Source organism: Mesoplodon mirus, assembly GCF_964341445.2.
Source record: "Mesoplodon mirus genome assembly, chromosome: 2".
Taxonomy (NCBI): Eukaryota; Metazoa; Chordata; class Mammalia; order Artiodactyla; family Ziphiidae; genus Mesoplodon; species Mesoplodon mirus.
The window spans coordinates 67,207,457-67,229,079 of record NC_138977.1 but is presented as its reverse complement, the minus strand read 5'-3'; the positions used below and the strand labels follow the sequence as shown (position 1 = coordinate 67,229,079).

General features: G+C 44.8%; 1 protein-coding gene across 1 annotated transcript in view; it reads right to left on the bottom strand.

Annotated features, from left to right (window-relative positions):
• Positions 1 to 5,655: 5,655 nt before the first annotated feature.
• Positions 5,656 to 21,623, bottom strand: part of SH2D4B (SH2 domain containing 4B) — a 78,961-nt gene continuing 62,993 nt past the window's right edge. Inside the window, exons 7-9 of the mRNA XM_082611213.1 lie at positions 11,806 to 12,026; positions 7,673 to 8,198; positions 5,656 to 6,870 (exon numbers count right to left, since the gene is read on the bottom strand). Coding sequence (XP_082467339.1) covers positions 8,106 to 8,198; positions 11,806 to 12,026 — 314 coding nt within the window. The 3' untranslated portion in view covers positions 5,656 to 6,870; positions 7,673 to 8,105. The remainder of the gene's footprint in view (positions 6,871 to 7,672; positions 8,199 to 11,805; positions 12,027 to 21,623) is intronic.

Here is a 21,623-nt window from a genome sequence, read left to right as displayed (position 1 = left end):
CACATATATAAGTATAAAGGCTACATGGAAGTGCCCAGAAAGATGGAGTCAGGCAGTGTCACAGAGTCTCCACAGACCTGGATAGAGAGAGTTCAGAAAGCAGACAAATGTTTTACTGTGTGGCTTACCTAGAGGTGCTTTGAAGCCAGGGCAAGACTATCAGCAGGTACAGTGTGAATCTTATGGCTGGGAACTCAATGGAAATTTCTGCCAGGGTCCAGCAGGAAGACAGGACAGACCTCAGAGGTAAGGTAGGTCTAGATGTACCAGTGGGTATTGACTAGGATAGAACATCTCCTGAATGGTAGACCCCCAGCAGCCCCATCACACACCAGGGTAAGTCACAAATCCCCCAGTGCTGTAAATCCATCCTGGGAAGAAAAGGGATTGTGAATTAACTGACTTTAACCTGAAATAACCAAATTTTATTCAGAAAATGGGAACTTGATATAAATTAGGTTCAATTACAGAACATTTAAGTGGCATTTCTTGCACAGCTACCTGAATTATGAAGCTTGTAAGCGTCATCCATCATCACAAAGACAGCATGTCCACACTGTCCTGTGCCCCACCGGGGTGGGGTGGGGGGCACTTAACCTCTGCAACATAGACTCCATTTCCTTAAAACAGACTAATGCAGAGGCCCCAGCCCAGACCCAGGTGTCAGCATCTCTAGAGTAGGAATATTATTGTCTATTTGTTTGTTTGTTTGTTTTTAAGATCCCTGGAAACTGCTTTAGATCTTCCTGTTCATTCCCAGCATGTAATTCTGTGCATAGACAATTTACAGGCTGGGCAGACATAAGAAGACAATTGAGGTCCTTTCCACTCTTTGCTAGTTTGTTTCCTTTTTGTTGCTGCAAAGTTTCAAATACAGTCAAATTAGACTCTGCCTCAAGTCCAAACTGTAGTTGGGCTTCACTTCTTCCTTCTAATCTGCCAGAAATTACACTAGAAATTTCATCCCATGCTCAGATTAACCCGTGAGGAAATGACAGCAGCCATTTTGAACAGCCATCCCCTCGTTCTGCCAAAACCATAAAATAACTACATAGAGAAAGGGGACAGAGCTGCCTGGTGGGTGGGACCCAAAGTCTCCACAGTGTCCCAGCAGCAGACCCCTGGCTTCCAGCCCCAGAAGGACCCGTGCAGGAATGCTGAGCCACAGGTTCAGGTGAAGAACCCCTAGGGATGCTCAGAGTGTACTGACTCCAAGTGTGTGCTTTTCTGATGAATCTCCCGTGTCACCTACTGTTACTTTGTCTTTGGAGACCCAAAAAAGGAGAAACTACACTGTGGGAAAAGTGAAGAAAGTTAGAAGAAGTGAAATAAACGTTTAACTAGAGACTTGAAATGATCACAGACAGAAATGTACCAAGAATGGGCTCATTGCTAAAACTGAAACTGAGATGCTGGAAAGTCCATCAAAAGCAGCATAACCAAGGAATGTCAGAACGTAGAGGATGTCTAGATCTGCCATCCTGGGGTCCAGTGACCACCACCAGGCTGTCTATCTCCTCAGGCACAGAGGGAAATGTGAGGGTCACCTCGTGGTGGAGGCACCGAAACACTACAGCCAAGTTTAAAAGCTGGAGGTTGGGTAATGAGATACGGCTTCTGTCTTCAAAGCAAGATAAAGAGGTCCATTAACAGACTTTGCAAATGGACCTAGAAAGGTGCCAGTGGTGGATGGAACAGGAGAGCAGGCAGAGACACTATCTCTGAATATGTGACAGGACCCATGGCTGGCAAGAAGAGCTGGGACACCCTCGGACTAACTTTGCCCCCAACCCAATACACTCTTGGCCCTTCCACCTTGGGGGGCTGACTTGTGTAGATTTCACCAAGAGTTTCAGACCCTCTAGCTGTAGGCTGGTTCAGCCACTGGGGTGCCCAGCAGAGATTAGAAGGAGGGAGGAGGGTGAAGACAGGTTATTTATTTCTTGCCCCAGCTGCCTCCCTGCAAGGTCACCTGAGGCTGGCTCTGTCCCTGGACACAGTCCTGACCTGCTCAAAATGTCCATCTGTATACGTATCACCCTCCTCATGCTGTAACTGCTCTCCCACACACCCCACCATCCTGAGGGGCTGTGGGGTAACAGATGGGACGCCACCAAGCCACACACAAGTCACTGCACTTTCCACTGTGGGTCCCCTACGCCCCCCACCTTTGTGAATGAAACCTCATCAAATGGCCCTTTGTTGAGGCCCCCTCTTCTTTCCTATTGGGGCCCCAGCTAATATAGACACCAACAACCCCTCAATCTTTTCTTGGCCATTCTCAAGCGTCTGTGGAAAAAGACAAATTACATATGCAATGGAACAAAAAAAAAAATGATTCCATCTGAAGAAAAAGACAAGACAAAAAGCTTGTGAGAACCTATGAAATGTGTCTCTAACTTTTTCTCCCTTTTAAGTTACCATTGTACTTTTGAGTACAATTGGTTAAAAATTAGTGTTAAGAGGCTTTTTAAATTGCTGGGAGAAACGGTACCTCCCTTAAACCAATAATTGAATTGCTTAATTGAGAACATAAATCTCATTGTGAATACTGATCGTTCCTCTTAAGGGCTCTGTGTGCTACACCTACCAGCCTGGGCTCCATTGTTTTATAGACGTGTCAGGTAAGTGCTTTTAACACAAAGTATTCCTCCCTTGGTATTACTAAGTAATAAAAGTTAAGTTGTTCCTAAAATGATTTTTGCATTTCCGTTTCAGCTGTGAGTTAGCATCTGCTTTCTAAGGTTAAGAATGTTTCTGATGCAGAGCATCGTTAACTAGTTTTCCAATGGTGCATATGTTCAGGAAGTCCATGCCTCTTGAACAAATTGCTAAGCGATTAATGGAAAATGATATTTTGTTAGGCAGACTTGGGGAAGTGTCTTGATTTATTCCTAAAATAATGTGTTAGAGTCAGGCTCCGGGCTACTAAATCACAGACGTTTTTATGGATTTTAGTTATTTGTTCCAATACTAATTTTTGTATTCAGTGTACTATTTTGGTTGTTCTGTTTGTTTTTGTTTGCTTGTAAGCTGTAAGGGGTCTTTACTTTTCAAGAGTCCCTAGAAACTTGAAATAAGGAAAGAGGTTCCATTAGCTCAAAGAACTTTCCGTAGTTCTGTTCAACAACCAACTACCAGTAGAAATACGAGGCTGGAAACAATACGCATGCCACATATAAGGGGGTGGGCCCCCCACCTTATTAAATTGCCCAGCAGCTGCTCAGAGGGAAAAGAATCACTAAAGAATGGCAAAATGAAAGGCAATAATTACAGCCAATCAGAACAAGCCAAATGGAAAAACCCACCAAAAATCCATGAAGATGTGAGAATAAAAAAGGAATTAACCAGAGTCATGCCAGCACAAACAGCAAGGTGTAATATCGATTAAAAGAGTCAAGAAAAGATAAACGAGGAACAAAACAAGTTATGGAAGGTCTAGGCAGAATTTTGGGGCCACACCCAAGTTATCGGTACAGATTGCTCTTACCCCATAGGCTTGCAGGAGTGTCCAAGATGCTTGGCTGATGACTGAGAATCTGGGCAGAATGTGTCCCTTATGATGAATTTGGTTGTGCAAATGTTCAGTTTGTGTGAAAAGGGAGGGATAGATTACCGTATGCTAAAGAACCCCCCCCATACACACACAGCCCGAGTTTGGTTCTGAAGGACCCCGTGGATCATAGGGGCTTTTAAGGCTTTTTCCCTAGAACATACACACCACACACACACACACTTATGCACTTTCATGCCTCCATACCTTGGCTTGTGCAAATTTTTTCCTCTTCCTGGAAGCCTCTTCTATTCTTCTACCATTTAAATTCAGATTCTTATTGGTGATCCCCAATGAGTTCCCCTTCCCTCTACACTCTGCTGCCACGTCCTGCCTGGGTGGGGGATGAAAGAGGGGGTGCCCACAGAGGGGAGAAGCCCCTTGGTGAATGGGTTAAGGGTCGACCATAGACCAGCTTGGCTACCTCCTCCTTCTACAGACCATGGGTGCTCTTGAGGCCTTTTCTCCTTCAGCTCCCCTCTAGGGGGTCCCTTTGGTTGCTGGGCCTCTGACACTGGTGCCCCCAGGATAACAAATTTCCCTTCAGAAGAGTAGCTGGCACAACCATTTTTGAGTCTGGCTCTGGCTCTGCAACCTCACCATCCTCCACGTTACACAGTTTCCTGGAGTAAGAGCTCATAGCCCAGCAAGTCCGCGAGCTTATCCTGTGGGATGATGTTATAAATGGACACGGAATATTGCCCACAACAGGGACTCACACAGCTGCTCTTAGCATGGTCAGTGGAAAGGAGACATTCACCTCTTATTAAGTGTTTATTGTGGACCCCACGCTTTACAGGTGTCATCTTTTTAAAGCCCTCTTGGAACACACATATAACCAAAGTTAGATTTATTAGCTGGTTGCAGCAAGGGGGAGCACATACCAGATAATCGTGGGAGCTAGGAAAGGTCACTTGTTGAGATGGGGGAGCTGAAGTTGATCACAGAATGACCTTGGCAGGGAATGGTCAGAATCTGTAAACTAGGGAGTTGCTGGAACACCCAGGAGTTCTTCAGAACACATGAGTCATGCAGATATGCACCCATGTTCATAGCAGCGTTACTCACAACAGCCAAAAGGTGGAAGTAACCCAGGTGTCCATCAACAGAAGAATGGATAAACAAAATGTTGTATATACATACAATGGAATATTATTCAGCCTTAAACAGGAAAAAATTCTGGCACATGCCACAACATGCATGAACCTTGACGAAATTATGCTAAGTGGAATAAGCCAGGGACGAAAAGGCAAATACGATATGATTCCACTTACATGAGGTACCTAGAGTCATCACATTAATTCAGACAGAATGTAGAATGGCGGTTGCCAGGGGCTGGAGGGAGGGGAGAATGGGAGTTATTGTTTAATTGGTTCAGCTTATCTGTTTTCAAGTTACAGAGCAGTTTTGCCTAGATGGGATTTTTGTTTAAATTCTCAGTACCCCCACTTCAGACTAGCTGTTAGCAGAGGTTTTTTGACTTTATCAGTCTCGTTTGTTTGTTTGAAACAATATTTGTAGTTTAATCTCAATCTCATGTTATGTTATTTTCCCAGCCACACTCTGAGACAGGCATTGTGGAGAAACTGTGGCCCAGAGAATTGGAGACACTTGCTTAGCGTCACAAAACAAGAGTCTTTCTGCCTCCAAATTTATGCTGAGGATAATGAAGGATTTAAGGGTACAGGAGGGGGCATACTCCCCAGGCACTCAGGTCTTCCTGCCCTTGTGTCCCTTCTAAGGATCCCCTCTCAGTAGCCCTTTTCAGCCCCTGCTTCCTAGATATTGCCCCCACTCCCCAAGTGTGCAGGTCCAACTCTACTACACAGGGACCTCCCTGAATCTATACCCCAAGTTACCCTTCCATCCCTTGAAATTTATCTTCCATTAAGTTGCACAGTGTTTTTTACACCTTCTCTTTCTAGTTATAGATTGTAAATTTTCCCTCTGCTGAGTCTTGTAGCTGGCTGACTGTTTTTCATTATATTTGTAGGGCTCAGGGAAAAAAAAAAAAAAAAGACAATTCCTTTATTTGAGAATCCTGACATTTATTAGCATAATAAAACTCTCAAGATGAGATTGCAGTTTTCCAGACAGTAATTTCATTTGCAGGACAACTTACAAGGAATTTATTTTAAAGCCAGGTAAAACCTAAGATCTATGAGACATGCAGAAAGTGCAGGCCCCAAATAAAAGGAAATAAATGTATTAGGCATGGAAAACTCAGCTGTTGTCTCTCACATGTTAATTAGGGGTGACAGGAACAACAGCTTGGGGAATCAGGTTCTCAACCCATCTTGGTCTACTTTCAAAGCTGCTTTGGAGTGAGAACTTTCTTCTTGTTAGTTTCTTCTAACACCTTGAAAATCATCACATCACATACCCCTGACACGTCCCTGCTAAGCATGAAACTGTTGCTATTGTTAAAGCGGTTGTCATCAGCGATGCCCTCCATTTGACAGAGCTTTCGTATTTATCATTTAACTGACCTGCCAAAAGGCCTAGCGATGGCCATATAGAAAATTCTCTTCTCAGTTATACTGAACTTTAGTGAGGTTAAATAACATGAACAAAGTCACACCGTTGGTAACTAGCAGCCAAACTCTAATTTGATTCCTCTGAGTCTAATGGAAAGAAGGTAATTTTAATAATAATAATAATAATCAGGTTTTAAAGCACTTTACAGTTCAGAAAGCAGGTTCCCTCCATCACTTTATTGCATTCATCCAGGGGCCCTGTGAGGCAGGTAGATAGGCGAGAGGACATGGAGTCAGCATGCAAATTTGATAGTATTGAACATGTGTGTATGATGGGTCCTTACCCTGGCTTCCCCAAAAGGCTGAGCCTGCAGCAGATGCTTATGTGCTGCTGCGTCACTCAGGAGCATAGTCCCACGGGAGCAGGAGAGAGAGAAAGGGGAGTGAAGCAGAGAAGGAGGAAGAACACACAGGAGGGGGTGGTACTGATCTGGCCACTGCTTGGTTTCACCGTGACTAGTTGCTCAGTCTTGCAGGACTGTCTTGATACGTCTTGCATGTGAAGAACTGCCTCTCAGAACAGTCCCTCCAAAAGGGAAGAGGAAGGGAGAAGAATTGATCACCATTCTCCGTCTCCCATTGATCAAAGGTTCCCTTCATGGGGAGTTAACCTCCAGGTTCTCCTTGGCTTCATGGTGTCTTAATGCCTCTGCAGTAACAGAAGAGAGGCCCATAGCACCACACGAGGCAAGGCACCATTGGCCGATCAACACGGTGGGAGAGCCGTGCAGATCTGGTTTCAGCGGTGGCAACCGGAGTGAAACAAGTGGCCAAGGTGATCTGAGGAACAGGAAGGGGTGGAGTAGAACATGAGATGCTTGATACAACTATCAAGTAAGGTAACCAGTTCATTGATGGCCACAGAGTACATTCATCCTTTTACTCCCACCACATACAATGCTGCCAGCATTATTATGCTAGTCAGTTTCAGGGTGAGATTTGAACCCAAGTCTTCTTGATTCTAGAGCCTAAAATAATCCCATGATAACATGCCATATACAAATATATATTTTATATATATATATAATCTGTAAATGTAAAATATGAGTATGCACAAATAGACACCATCGCTGAAAGTTATTGAGTTACTGGGAGAGTCTTCTTGTTAATATGAAGAACACACTCAGTATAAATGGACAGTAGAATCAAAATCAAAAGAAGTAGGAAGGCAGAGGTAATCATTTGAGTAACCTGCATAAACAGGACCACATCCTAGAAAGCAAAGGCCTTATCAGATGTCTACAAGCCATTCTTGAATTTATAATTCCCCCTGGGGCTTAAGCATATCTGTAGGAATACATGAAACTACTGCCTCAATATTGCAAAACCAGGGCCAAGATATGATTCCAAGACAGAGGTGGGATGGCAGAAGAAGAGGGAAATACGAAGGCAGGGCAGTATCAGTCATCTCTTCTGAAGCTGGGGCTCAGAAGCCTTAGGTAATTCCAATGATAATATCAATGAGAGTGACAATGAATATCATTTAAAACACAGTATATATGCCTTCCATATAAATCCTTTACAATATTTCTTCTCTAATCTCCATGACTTTATAAACAGTGACGAATAGAAAATAACTTACTAGAAATCGTTGCTGATGAGTGTTGGAAAACTTTCAGAAGAAGTGCAGTCATTCAACAAACATTTATTGAATGTCTACCATATGTTAAATTCAGAGTTCGGCACTGGAATTATTTGTATAATTAAAACATGATCCTTGTATTCTAGGAATTCAGTTTAGGGCAGCCATGACAAAAAGGCTTCATCTTCTGAGGTTGTATCTAAATTTTTCAGGAAAGAGTTGCACCAGCTATTAGCAATTTCTGTCCTGGGCACTGGGTCAGGAACCAGCAGCACATACACCATATATTTTCATATTCCTTGAAATATACTAATCTACTTGTCCCTCTGGATGGTGGTGGATCTTCCAGAAGGCCATAAGAATTTGAGCTGGGAAGTTCTTGAGTTCAAAAATAGGATGCCCCATGGAGTCCAATTGAGAAGGGGGAAAAATATCATTCAAACAACAGATGGTAGTCTGGTGGGCTGTCCCTCTGTCCACAGGGCTCCTGCAGTAACTCTCCCCCTGAAACAGTGATAATCTCCTCCTAAAAGGAAAAAAAAAGGAAAATTCACTTATAATCAAAGAAAGGAAATAAAGGTCCACCAGAGAGAGATCAGTTCAAGATAGAAAGACTAAGAATATGTATCTGCCTCCTCTGCATTCAAATTTATAGAAATGGCAGGGAAAAATTTGCTTTTAAAAAGAAATAAATCCATAAAAGCATGGGAAAATAAGAAGGAGGACCACCAACAGAGCAAAAATGTTGCAGAATACTTGAAAACCAAAGGCAATACAGGATGAGATTGTCAGAGGAGTGAATGTGGGGCAGGGGCAAGAACAAGTGTCAGTGGGACACGCTGGGGAACTCCAGGTGGCAGAGGTCTTTGCCTCAGGCAGGTCAGGAAGTGAGGAGAGGCACGCAGTTCCTTGGGAAACCAAAGAGATCCAACTAGTTCAGACATCTCCACGCCCAAAGATGAACTACTCACTGTCAATTCCGTCCCTCATTTCATGAACAGACTGGATTTGGGAAACAGGGACTATATCCATGGATGAATAAACAGGAATTTCAAAGTTCAAAGATCCCCTCAAAGCCCCAAATTTATAAACATTTAAGGAAGATCATAACCATAAAAGAAAGATGCCAAACTCAACAATCGAAATGACTCCCAAGAAAATATCAGGTTTATAAAACAAACAGAGTCTTTAAGAGATGCGTATTAATCTCCTCACTGGAATAAGAAGATAAATCATCCATGAAACAAGAATGGACTATTATAAAATAAAAGAACCAGTTAAAAAACCTGGAAATGAAAGGGATGCCCATTTAAGTTAAAAAAATTTTTTCAGTAGGAGACCTGGAGAGCAGAATGGATGTAACTAAAAAGCAATTTAGTCGCCAGAAGAATTGACACATCAATAAGAAAGAGACATCTAAGTAGAAAAATGGATGAAAGACATTAACAGACAATTCGCAGAAGAAATCCAAGTGGCCATTAAACATATGAAAAAATCCTCAGCATCAGTGGTAATCAGAGGAATATAAGCTAAACAACAGTGAGATACACTGCCCATCTTATGGGAAAAAATTAAAATGACTGATAATCCCCAGTATTGGCAGCAGTGTGGGGAAACAGCCTCATATAGTTTTGGAAGAAGCATGAATTGGCGCTACATTTCTGGAGGGCAATCTGGCAGATCTTTTCAAGATAAAATGTGCTTAGTCTTCTATCCAGCAATTCCAGTTTGAGGGATCCATCCTAGAGAAAGACTTGCACATGTGCCCAAAGTGACACATGCAGGCAAGTCTCTGCAGCACTGTTTGTGATCACGAAAACCTGGAAGCTACATAAGTGACAAGCAAGAGGAGGATGGAGAACGAAACTGTAAGATACATCCATACCAAGGATGCGGTGCATGCATGGACATGAAAAGATCCCATAGACGTATTTCAATAACAGCCAGCATGTCCTGATAGCTTACAAATGTCAGGTATATTGTTTTAGTGCTTTACATAGTGATATCTTATTGAAACCTCCCAGTGACCCTGAGAGGTGAGTACTATTCTTAAACCTACCTTACTGAGGAGGAAACTAAGGTCCCAAATTTGAATAGTTGCCCAAAGTCACACACAGTAATGAAGTTGGGATTTAAAACTTGGCAGCCCGATTTCAAGGACCATGCTTTCAAAAAATACATTCTATGATATATTAAGCAAATTTTTAAAAATCCAATTGCTAAGCTCTTGGTAAAGGATTATCCAATTTGTGTGAAAAATAATAAAACTATGGACATACATTTTGTTATATACATAACAAAAAAATTCATGTACATAAATTTCTACATTAATGTCCAGGAAATACCTGGATAGGGATACAGCAGACTGGTAATTCAAGATGGAGGATAAAAATGGGGGTTTGAAATGAACAAGACTTTTGCTTTGTGCTGTATTTGATTTTTCTTAGAATGTAATCATAAATTAATTGTGTAATTAAAATGTTAATTTATAAAAGCTGACCACCAGATCTACACAGGGGCATAGACAAGATCTCTCTTTAGTGTTAGAAACTCAGTTGCCAGCCTCAGACCCTACATCTGGGAGAGGGTAAAGACCTCCAAAGACATCTGGTCTAGCCTTCCTATGCAGGAACCTGTCCATAGCATCTCTGAGAGACGGACATTCACCCTTCCAGGGACAAGGAGATCATCACTGCTCAAAGCCGCTTGTATTGGACAGAGAGAGAGCACACAACGTGGCTTAGAGGAACAAGCATAAGCTTTAGACGCAGACAGCCTGGGGCTTATCTCGTGGATCTAGCTGGTACCAGCCATGAAAACTTAGACAAGTTACTCAAACTCCCTGACCTTGGTTTCCTGATCTATGAAATGGGACTAACATGCCTCCCTCCCAGAGCCATAGTGAAGATTAAATGAGAACATGGATGAGAGTAACAGGCACAGCGATCGACACAGAGAAGGTACCAATATCCACACACCCCTCCTTCCTCTTTCCTGTAGTTGTTAGAAGGCTCTTCCTGATGCAAGTAGAAATCTGCCTTGATCCTGGGTAGCCTAGTTTTCTGAGCAGTCCTCTCCTCGTAGCATCTAGGTATTTGTAATTGGGTGGTTTTCTATGTGCTTTACTTATAAGTTCAAGTTAAGAGCTGCCCTAGAGCCCTGGGGACATCCATGAAGAAAAAGTAATACAAATCCAAGAGTTTCTATTATAGCAAAAGCCCAGTGAGGTGGTCAAGTAATTCTGTGAACATTTCTATGCCTGCAAAGCTCGGGGAGATGGGGGACCCCTGAGCTGCCACAGCTCTGTCTCCCGGAATCCTGAGCGCCCCCCTTTCCGGGTCACTGAGCTCCACCTCTGGCTTTCTCCCAGTTACTACTAATGCCAACAGCCAGGTTAACACAAAAGTTGTTTCTTTTTATACACATCGTTGGGAAGAAAACATCTTTCACAATGTGAGGTCCATGACAGGGGAACAAATAACAAAAAGAGTTGTGGGAAACAAGAACATGCCTACCACTTCACAGTTAAACAGGGTGCTGTATGTACACCCCCCCATTTAACACTCACAGGATCTGAGTTAAGTATTATTTACATCCATTTGCCCGGTTAGCAAACTAAAGCTCAGTGAGACTAAGGAAGCTACCTGAGGTCACACACACACTAAGTGGCAAAGCTATAGTTGGAACAAGAGGCATTGTAACTGAAAAGCTTCTCTAACCACAGCGTTGCCTGCCCAGCTTCAGCTAACTTGACGAAGCTGTTGAAGGCCTGCCTAGAATGTCCTCAAGAGGGACACCCTGGAAAAAGCTGGGGGTGAGACATGGGCTGGGACAGAAGGCAGGTCAACCAGCCCCTAAGTGTGGACAGTAGGCAGCGCTCAGGTACTCAAGGTGAGAAGCGTCTTGGAGACGGGGGTTGGAGGTGCCCACATGAGTAGAGGGTCAGCCAGAGAAGAGCAGTGGCCCCAGAGCCTGGTCTAGACAACCTCTTGTCTCTTCTACCAGCATGATCTAGATCCCTGTGACCCTAAGGACCTTCTGGGGCTGCTTGCTCACTCTCCATCCCCACCTCTTAGAATGTCCACAGCCTGCCTCTCCCTGCCCACCCCCATCAGCACCCCTAAGAGGGATACCTTGTGGAAATCAATGAGATCCGTGAGTGTTGCATGGCGATTGGGGTCCACGCCCAAGAAGCTGTAAAAATCCCCAGAGGCATCCACAAGAAAATGCTTGAACCCTTTCTGCAGGCGGTAGGAGAGGGTGTAACCCCAGATTTTCTCACTGACCCGGACCAGAAATGCACCCTCAGTCATATTCTCAAGGAGATCTTCGGCATCTTCTCGGCTGATAATTCCTGTTTTTTTTTTTTTAAAAAGAAAAAGAAAAAAAAAATCAGCAGATTCTGCAACCCCTTCCCCAGCCAGCTACCCTCCCCAGATCATTCCTGCCCCTCAGCCTTGGTCAAAGGTCTAGAGAAGAGAGGGGCCTCAGGAGCTGTCCAGCACTTGACTTATTCTACTGAGGAGACACCTTGGCCCAGAGCAACTAGCAGTGAGCCTGGGGGCAGAGTTGCTACTTGGACCCCAATTTAGCACGCTTTCCCCCAAATTAAGCCACACTAATTTGGATTAATTGGGTAAAATTGGGTAAGCAAAGAATTAGTAATGAGCTGGAATTATAGCATCTATCGATTACAAATACAAGTCAACAAGAATTGCCCTGTGGGCTTCCCTGGTGGTGCAGTGGTTGAGAGTTTGCCTGCTGATGCAGGGGACACGGGTTCGTGCCCCGGTCTGGGAGGATCCCACATGCCGTGGAGCAGCTTGGCCCATGATCCATGGCTGCTGAGCCTGCACGTCCGGAGCCTGTGCTCCGCAACGGGAGAGGCCACAACAGTGAGAGGCCCACATACCACAAAAAAAAAAAAAAAAAGAATTGCCCTGTGGAGAGCCTTAAGAGGACTGCTTTAATGACCAGACCAGAATGACTTATGATTACTGCCTCGGTTATCTCTTTGGTACCCATGGGTGAGCACCTGAAAACAGTATTTCCTCTTAAGAAGTAAAAAGACTTCCTCTGTCTACCTGTGGACACCAGGCAAACAGTTTCTTAATAGGGGCACATAATTAAGCTCCACTTCAGCTCAAAGAACGAAACATTCCCAGGTTCTGCTGTCCTACACAATGCGGTTTCACCACAGTAGGAGAGTCAGGTCTGGCCTTGGAGGTGTTTGTACATCAGGGTCAATCCCCCAAAAGGCTCTTCAGGAGCCATTCTCCTCTAGGGAGTGAACGAGAGGCCATGGGTCTGGTAGGTCAGGCTCTAGAGGGGGCAGCGGTGGGAAAAGGAGGGGGAGTCAGGAGACCTAGATGACCTGCCCACCTCTGCCCTCACCTGTGCATGGGGCCTTCAGCCAAGCCCTCAACTTCCCCAGTGTCCTTTGACGTTTAAGTGACAGTCTTAACCTACCTACTTTAAGGGCGCATTACGACTGTCAAGTGAGACCAAGAATTGAAAATAATCTCATAAACAGAAGAGCTATAGAAATGTGGGCTCCAGTTCTCATCTGTTACTTGGGGGAAAGGTAAATTGCAACACAATGTCCTCTTACACACCCACTTGTTTACCATCTACATTCATTCAGGGGATTATTTATTGCCAGTCACATAGCAGAGGGTAGAAAGTAGATGGGCTGCTCATCACCATGACCCTGAAGGCACTGCACGCTATGACTTCCCCCCACTGCACCCCTGGTGCCATTGCCATGCTTCACTGTAGGGACACTCCCTTCCCATATCTTTCCTACTTAACAGGAGGTGTGGCAGGACTTCCTTGTGCCCAAAGCAGAGGACACAGAAGCAACCACACTGTCACATGTCCCCCTTTTAAGACAGCCAACACAAATGGGGGCCACCTCTTTCCTCCTTGCCCAGGACTTATCAAGAGGCAATCAAGCCAGCCACCCGCTCCCCAACCAGGCTGTATAAGCAGAAAACCAGGGAGAGAGAAGGAGAGAAGAGGGTGGGAAGCACTCCCACCACAGGGTGCCCGAAGAATCACACATACATACCATGCAGGAGGGAGGATGCTCCTTGGATGGCCTTGGTGGGTTCAGCCAGAGAAGCAGGGACAGCCAAAAGAGGACCAACCGAAAGGGCATGCCCAGGATTTGTCAGAAGACTCAGCACTGTCCCTCACTCACCTCCCTGGCCCAATACCAGAGGACCTAGACCCTAAAGGTGTCTAGGGCAAGGAGGTAAGTAAGGGGAAACAGGGACTGAGCCAAGGGCTGCGAGGAAGGAGGACCAGAAGATGTCACCTGTCCCAACTCCAAGTACCTCAAGCTGAAGCCCAGCCTAGACTTGGGAGTTGGAGAGGAGGGGAGTGTTACAATGGGCAGGAGACTGAACAAACTTAAATATGACTTGACTTTTTAATATGCAAAAGTGACCAGTAACCCCAAAATGACAATGCCATGCATCTCTGCCATCTAAAACCCTTGAAGGGCTTCCCACTGACCTCCGTCTGGCAGAGTCTGGCTCAGGAACAACGGACACCAGGCTCTGAATGCCCGATTTGTCCCAGCTGACCCTGAATCCTCATTGAAGGATTCCTCTTTTCTCCCAGGAATCACAGGCTGCTGGTCACCTACACTCCGCCTTTGTGTGGGTTAGAAAAAGATGTCCCTCTGGGTGGTTGAACTAGAAAAAGTTGCCTCTCTGGGCCAAAATGGCTAAGCTCACTTTTCTGTATTTCAATCCATTCTCCCCCAAACTAGCCCCCTTGGCTTCCCTTTATTCAGTGTCCAAGTTGCTTAACCTCGTCAGGAAATCATTTTTATCCCAGGAGGCCGCTAGAACGTCCCACCTTTGGACTTTTATAATCTTCTGTCCAAACTCTATGGTATATTAGTAAGTGGCTGGGAATAGCTCAAGGACAGAGCCTGTGATGGCCGTGGGAGTGTTCTGCTCAGCCTCCCTTACAGAGAGACCCTGCTTCAAGGAGCAGCAGTGCTGGTGAGCTGACAGCCTCCAGCTGCTGGTCCTTCAGGATCCACTGTGCACAGGGGGTACTGTGTGCCTGACTCGGACAAGGGGTACTATGACGGAGCCCAGGGGGTACCAGAGCTGCCATGCCTACCCAACGTGGGACTCCTCTAGCAAGCAGTCTTTCCTCCAGAGCTTCCCGTCAGCCTGACCAAGATGTTCTCTGAGCTGCACTCCCGTATCAGGCTCTTCCTCCCAATAAGCTGTCCTTCCTTCCCTCTGCTCCTTCACAGGTGTCAGACCTGTACCATGTTCAGAAGACTCTCCCCATCTGTCCTGCTCTGTCTCCCCTTTACCCTTCACAGACATTTCCTCCAGTAAAGCTCTTGGACTTCTGCTTCTGGAAGACCTGAACAGACACAGAAATCTTATCTTTGTATTCCAAGTGCCTGGAATGTTGGGGGCTTGTTTGGAGCAGCGATCATGCACATGGACTAAAATCACAGCTCAAGGACTTGATCAATAGGTGGCCTTGGGCAGGTCACTTAAGTCCCTCTGAAACCCAGTTCAGTGACCTCATCTATTAAGTGGTGCTGATTATAACACCTACATCATACGGTTGTTTGAGAGTTCATTACGTAAAGGCATGAATGTGCTTATCACACATGTGAACGTGCCTGAGAACATAATGACTACCCGATACAATGTAACTCATTTGCACTGGATACACTGAATACACTACACACATGCTAGTGTTGGATGTTACCCTGAGCTGGTAGCAGCAATGGTCACAGTGCTGCCAAGCTGTGCTGCCCACACCCCGCACACACAGCCCTCTCAAACAGAGGCTGCTGAAGTTGACTTCCTCTGAAGGGGACCACTTGGGTCCCTGGGCCCCAGCCTGGGATATTCCTGGGAGACTCTCTAGGTATCTCAAATAGTAAGCATCTGTGAACCCTGCCTCGTCTTTGATACCTACCTGGGAATCAAAATTGTAATTTGGCCCAAGACCAAAGGTGATACAGCCTCATAGTTCAGGATGGCCAAGAATTTCACAGAAAACCTGACTCCTAAGAGAATTAATTGGTGGCTGAGGGCCGTGTAGGGTGATGGTGAGCGAGGCCGTTACGTTTTCCTGCCCCGTTCACTCTGCTCTCCATCGCTCTCTCTCTTCTGGATCACCTCGAAGTCAAGTGTGCTAGGAATTAGCATTAATCATATCCCATCCCATCCCACCTCCCCTCTGAAATACTCTACAACCTCCTGGCCAAGGAAAGAGGGGAGGGCCTCACCTCACCACTTCTGGCTGGGGAGTGAGCTCACCATTGGGATCATGGAAACTTTCTAACTCTGCTAATGACTAGGATCTTCTGCTGAGGAAGATGGCCTTACCAGTCGATGTTCCAGGGTAAGTTGCTCTGGAATGATTATTGGAGTATGCAGCTACACGTTCTTTCTGAGCCAATTCTCACCCCCAGACAATAGGAAATGTAGTTTTTCCAGAAACACTTTCTCTCCTTCCTTCCTTCCTTTCTTCCTTTTTCCTTCCTCCCTTCAATAAATATTCATCAAGAACTCTCTAGGAACCAGGTTCCATGCTGGGCACCTGGGAGTCAGTATTAAATGAGAAACAATTCCTGCCTTCCAGAATCTCTGATTCTGGACTGAAATCAAGATTAGCAGAATTTTTTTAAGGGCAGGCGGGGGAGGGGTGGTGCTCGCTGTAGCCAGTGGCGATAAAGGCTATAGGGCGTGGGCTCAGGGAGGTGACCCACCCAGCCCTGGAGCCCAGGGGTGGAAGCGCCAGTTACACTGAAAACAGGAAGGTTAAAACACAGAGGCAAGGAAAGGAGGGCAGTTTGCAAAAGGAATGAGCACACGATTCTTTGTGGCTGGAGGGAGGGCTAAAGTAGGAGCTGGGGGGAGTTCCCTGGCAGTCCAGTGGTTAGGTCTCTGCACTTTCACTGCTGAGGGCACCGGTTCAATCCCTGGTTGGGGAACTAAGATCCCGCAAGCTGTGCAGCACAGCCAAAAATTGATTAATTAATTATTTTTTTAAAAAAGTAGGACCTGGGCAGTGGCATGATGTGTAGAGGCTGGCAAGGGTCAGGCCCCAAGGTGCTCTCCATACCATTAAAAAGGATTATGGACTTAATTCTGAGGGCAATGGGGAGTTACTGATCTTTCCTAAACAGAAGAATGTGAGAATGTTCAAGGGTGGAAAATGGATTGAAAGGTATGGATTGGAGTCATACAAGCCAGGGACTTCAACTCACTGAGGGCTTTTTCACCTAAGTGTTGCTTCACAGCTCCATTTCCACAGTTGTGACATTGGTATCCAGCTCCCAAGCCACTAGTCTACCAGAAGCATTTTCTGTTTTGAAGCAGAAAGGCAAAAGGATACACCAAGGGTCACATGAGAAGCCTTCTATCAAAGCCAGCTCTGGGCAGTATCTGGGGACTCAGTGGCCCTCATCTCATTTAGCCTTCCTAACAACCCTACCATCGTCAGTTCATAGCTGAGGACACTGAAGGTCAGCAAGAGAAGTGACTTACCCAAGGTCACAGAGCTATTAAGTGGTGGAGCCAGAATTTGAACTCAAGTCCTCGGACTCCAAGTCCAGTGCTCTTTGCTCTACACCAAGTTATCTCATGCAGAGGACAGCAAGTGCTGTGAAAGACACAAGAAGGAGGAAATTAATGAGGCCTGTAGAAGTCAGGGCAGGATTTATAGAGGCAATGAAGGGGGATGGGAAGTGCACCTTGAAGGCTGGGTAGATGCTAGGTGAGCAGAAAGGAGTGACGATGAGGTGAAAGGAGAGAAGAAGGGGTAAGTGAGTGAAGCGTCACAGTGAAGACCAAGAATGACACAACCATGGGACATTTATATAAATGTGACATAAGTTTAATCTACGTCTCAGAGGCAATCCGACTAACTCAGGTTAAGAGACATGGAGAATGAAATGAAAGGTCTAACACATGTATAAGCTGAATCCCAAAAAAGAGAGAGGAGAATGAAGAGGAGGGAATATTTCAAGAGCGAATGCTGAGAATTAGTCAAAGACACATAACAGTGAAATGGCACAAAGTTACTCAGTGTCTCATTTTGTCAACCAGAGAGAAAAGGCAGATTACCTGCAAAGAATAAAAAATTAAACTGATGGTTGACTTCTCCGTTGCAACAATAGAAGCCAGAGGACAATGAGATAATATTTTCAGAGTGCAGAGAAAAAAATAATGGTGTTTAATGAAACTCTTTCAAGGTGAAGGGAAAAGTAAAGATGCCTTCAGAAAAAAAAATTTGAGATTTGACTACTAAGAAAATTCTAGAGGATATACTTCAATTAGAAGAAATATAATCCTAGACAGAGAATCTGAGATGCTAGAAGGAATGATGAGCATGGCTACTGTAGGTCAATTTAAAAATATATGTTGACTTACATTAAAATTGTAAGTTCAACATTAGTGTATCTATAATTATAATTGGTAAAGTCAAGATTATACATGGTGTGAACAGAATGCTGTATAGAAACTATATGTAAATTATTTGTCAGCATTTCATGCAAGTGTGATTATTTTCTAAGGCCCTTCTAGCTCTGGTTTTATGAAATATGTGAATGTAGTATTTTCATCAATAAAGTTTAATACGCTAAGCATTAGTTTACAATTTGAATGAGAACAATGTTAGGTAGATATGAAGTTATTTACCACATGTTGTAATGATCATGTTTTGAATTTATTTTAATATGCAGTATTTGAAAAATGTCAATACATAAAGAAAAGGAAATGAGCACAATTAAGTCAATATATTTTAAAGCAATTTTTGTAATTTAGCAGACATTGCATCTTAATATAAGTAACTATTAAAATCATGTCCTTGTGAAAAAAATAAAAATAAAAATATATATTGACTTACAAAACAATAATAATAATGGGTAATTTGAGGGTTTGAATAAGATAGAACTATAATACTGGACAACATCTTATCAGTTGAGAGAAGGGTGCTTGGAGTTTAAAAAATCTGTTTGTTTAGGAAGAGGGTAAAGATATATATTAACTTTATAATATATTAAGTATGCATGTTAAATCATCTGAATTAACCACTAAAAGATAGGCATTGTTGTTCTGTTGTTCTCCAAACAACAGAAGTGGGAAAATGCTATGAGAAAAAAAAATTTTTTTTCAATGAAGTGTGAAACAAGCTAATCACTGAAAAGTAAATACACTATAGTTCCATTTATATTAAATTGAAAAACTCACAAAGCTAAACACTCTAGTGTTTGGAGATCAATATATAAACAATACATGAAGCAAAGAAATGATGGACAAAATACTGAGGATAGGGATCGTATCTGGTGGAAGGAAGAGGGCTGCCCTGGTGAGAAGCACACAGGGGCTTCCAAGGATTGGTGATGTTTCCGCTCCTTAAGTTTTCATTCTGCCCTGCTTTTCACCAGGGTCAGCGGCAGAAGCAAACAGAGGTGTAACCTGGAAACTGAGGCAGAATCCCAGCATACAGATGGAGGCCCTTGATGGGGACTAAGGGGAACAGGGCACTGGACCTGAGTGGGCCCACAGGTCCCTGATGTGTCCAAGGCTTCTCGGGATGTCAGAGGCAATCCGACTAACTGCAGCGCCCTCTGTGGGGACACTGCCCAAAAAGACAGGGCCAAGGTCAGGGGACAGGGCAGCAGCCCCCTTCCCCACGGTTGCATCAGGCGAGGGTGAAAAGGTGGGGCAGGCAGAAGGGAACGTGTACGCTGGCACAGCAGAGAAGCCCAGGCTCCCATCACCCCCACATTAACATCACAGGCAGGAGTTTGCAGCCAGCACACCTGTGAAGTGGAGCCAGCTGCTCCTGACTCCTGTCTGTTACTGCACCTCGAGCACAATTCCCGAGCATTCTTCCTGCCACCTCGCCTAATCATCTCCCTGGATTCCACGCAGATGTTCTCAAACACCAACTACTCCACGTTCGCTATCAAAATATTCAATATTTGCTCCATCGGTGCTAACCAGTGGCAGCCCCAGGAAAGGAAAGGCACTTACTTGCAAAAGACACTCTGCTCTAATGGACCCATAAATCCACATGTTAGCAAATCCTAAAGTAGACCCGGGATTCAGTTCCCAACCCCTCCGCCACCTCCGTACCTCCGTCCCTGAAATCGTTAGCTTGGAATTGAACCTCAGTGACCAAATGAGCTCCTTTTATTTCTGTTAGAGCTTCTCCCTGAAAAGAAAGGCAGGCAGGCCAGATAGGACGTTTTACTTTTTATGGGTCTCAATTTATCTGACATGCGTATTTCTTAAAGCTTTCACCAAAGCTACACCTCACCGGCCAACAACTCCTCCATTACCTTTCTCATTCATTTTTGTGAATTTCCTTCCCCTTTCTTATTGCTGTACTTTCCAGATGGTATCATTAAGGGGGCTGGAATTATAAATCGCTTCATTCTCAACAGTTTCTCAGAGCATCCTAAAGCCACAGAGATTGTGATGAATGAGTTCAAATGCCTTCATTTTTTGTAACTCCAAATGAAATTTAGCCACAGTTATCTGCTGAGACGAGTGTTTCTCTGGACAAGCATCTTGGTTCCAGATATATTATGCACAAAAGGCACCATTCCACGCCCATGACCGCATGCTCCAAGCTGACATGCCAGGTTCAAATCACTGATGCCTCTGTTCATGACATGGCTGCAACCACCCAGCCAAACGACTTCTGAAACTGGCTACACAAGGATCCTGTGTAGCACTAACCTCAACTGGAAGCATAAATTCATTATTTGATTCATGCCAGTCTCACTTCCTGTGAGTTCCACTAGGCCAGTTATTTTCCTCAATATGGTGGACATCAATTGGTCTTGCCCACTCAGGACCATTTGCCCTTCTTCTGGCAAGGGAATGGTGAGCTTCCTTTGGGAGGACACACCATCCCACTCGGTCTATACAGTTGCAATGGGATGGAGTCTTCCCTGCTCTGAGGATAGTCATGTGACTCAAGCCTAGCCAATCAGAGAGCTCATCCCTCTGGCCATGGTGATTGGTTCAGGAGTGGGCACGTGACCAAACCAGAGCCAACAAGGCAGAATAATGGGACTAATACCAGAAATTATTTGAGGGAAAAGTATGCCCTATCTTCTGCTGGATTTGAACCTAGGAGAATGAACACACGCATGTAACCACAGGCTGATGCATTGCTTGAGAATAAAAACACATGGAGAGCAACAGAGCTGAGCGATGGAGAGAGGCCAGTTGCTAAAAACTTAAGCTCCCTGGATCAAGCAAAGCCTGAAGATGGCATGATGTTTGGGTTTTTCCAGTCACATAAGCCAATAAACTCTCTTTTGAGTATACCAGTACGATTTTTTTTCTGTTAATTGCAAGTGAATGTAAGTGCCATGAGAGGAGGGAAGTTGTCAGTTTTGTTCACCACCACATGCCCTGTACTTAGTACAGTGTCTCATGGACAGCAGAAGCTTAATATTAATAATCAACAAATGATTTAACTGCCTTACACAGGGAGCCTGCTCCCTGGTGCCCCTGCCCAGGGAATTCAACAACCCCAAACTCTGACAACTCCCTGTTTTACTCCATTTACTGCATTTACTCCATGAGGACTCCATTTATTGCATTTATTGTGGAGACTGGGATAGCATCCTTCAGGAAGTCTATGGGAGGCAGCCCCAGCTGCAGGAGGAGCAGACACTTGCCCCAGCCAAGAATAAGGCATGGCAGCTGAAACAGCTGGCCCCACGGCCCAGAGATGGCTGGATGTCTCCTAAAGGAACAGCCATCTCTTCATCCTCAAGGAGACATCCTGGACTGGAAAGGAACTGACTCTCCTGGGCACTGCGTGCCCCAGGGCAGTTTCTTAACCTTTGGAGCCTCTAGTTCCTTACCTTGAGATGGCAGCAAGGCCACAGTGCGTCACAGATAGGAGCGTGGACTGTGGAGCCAGACCA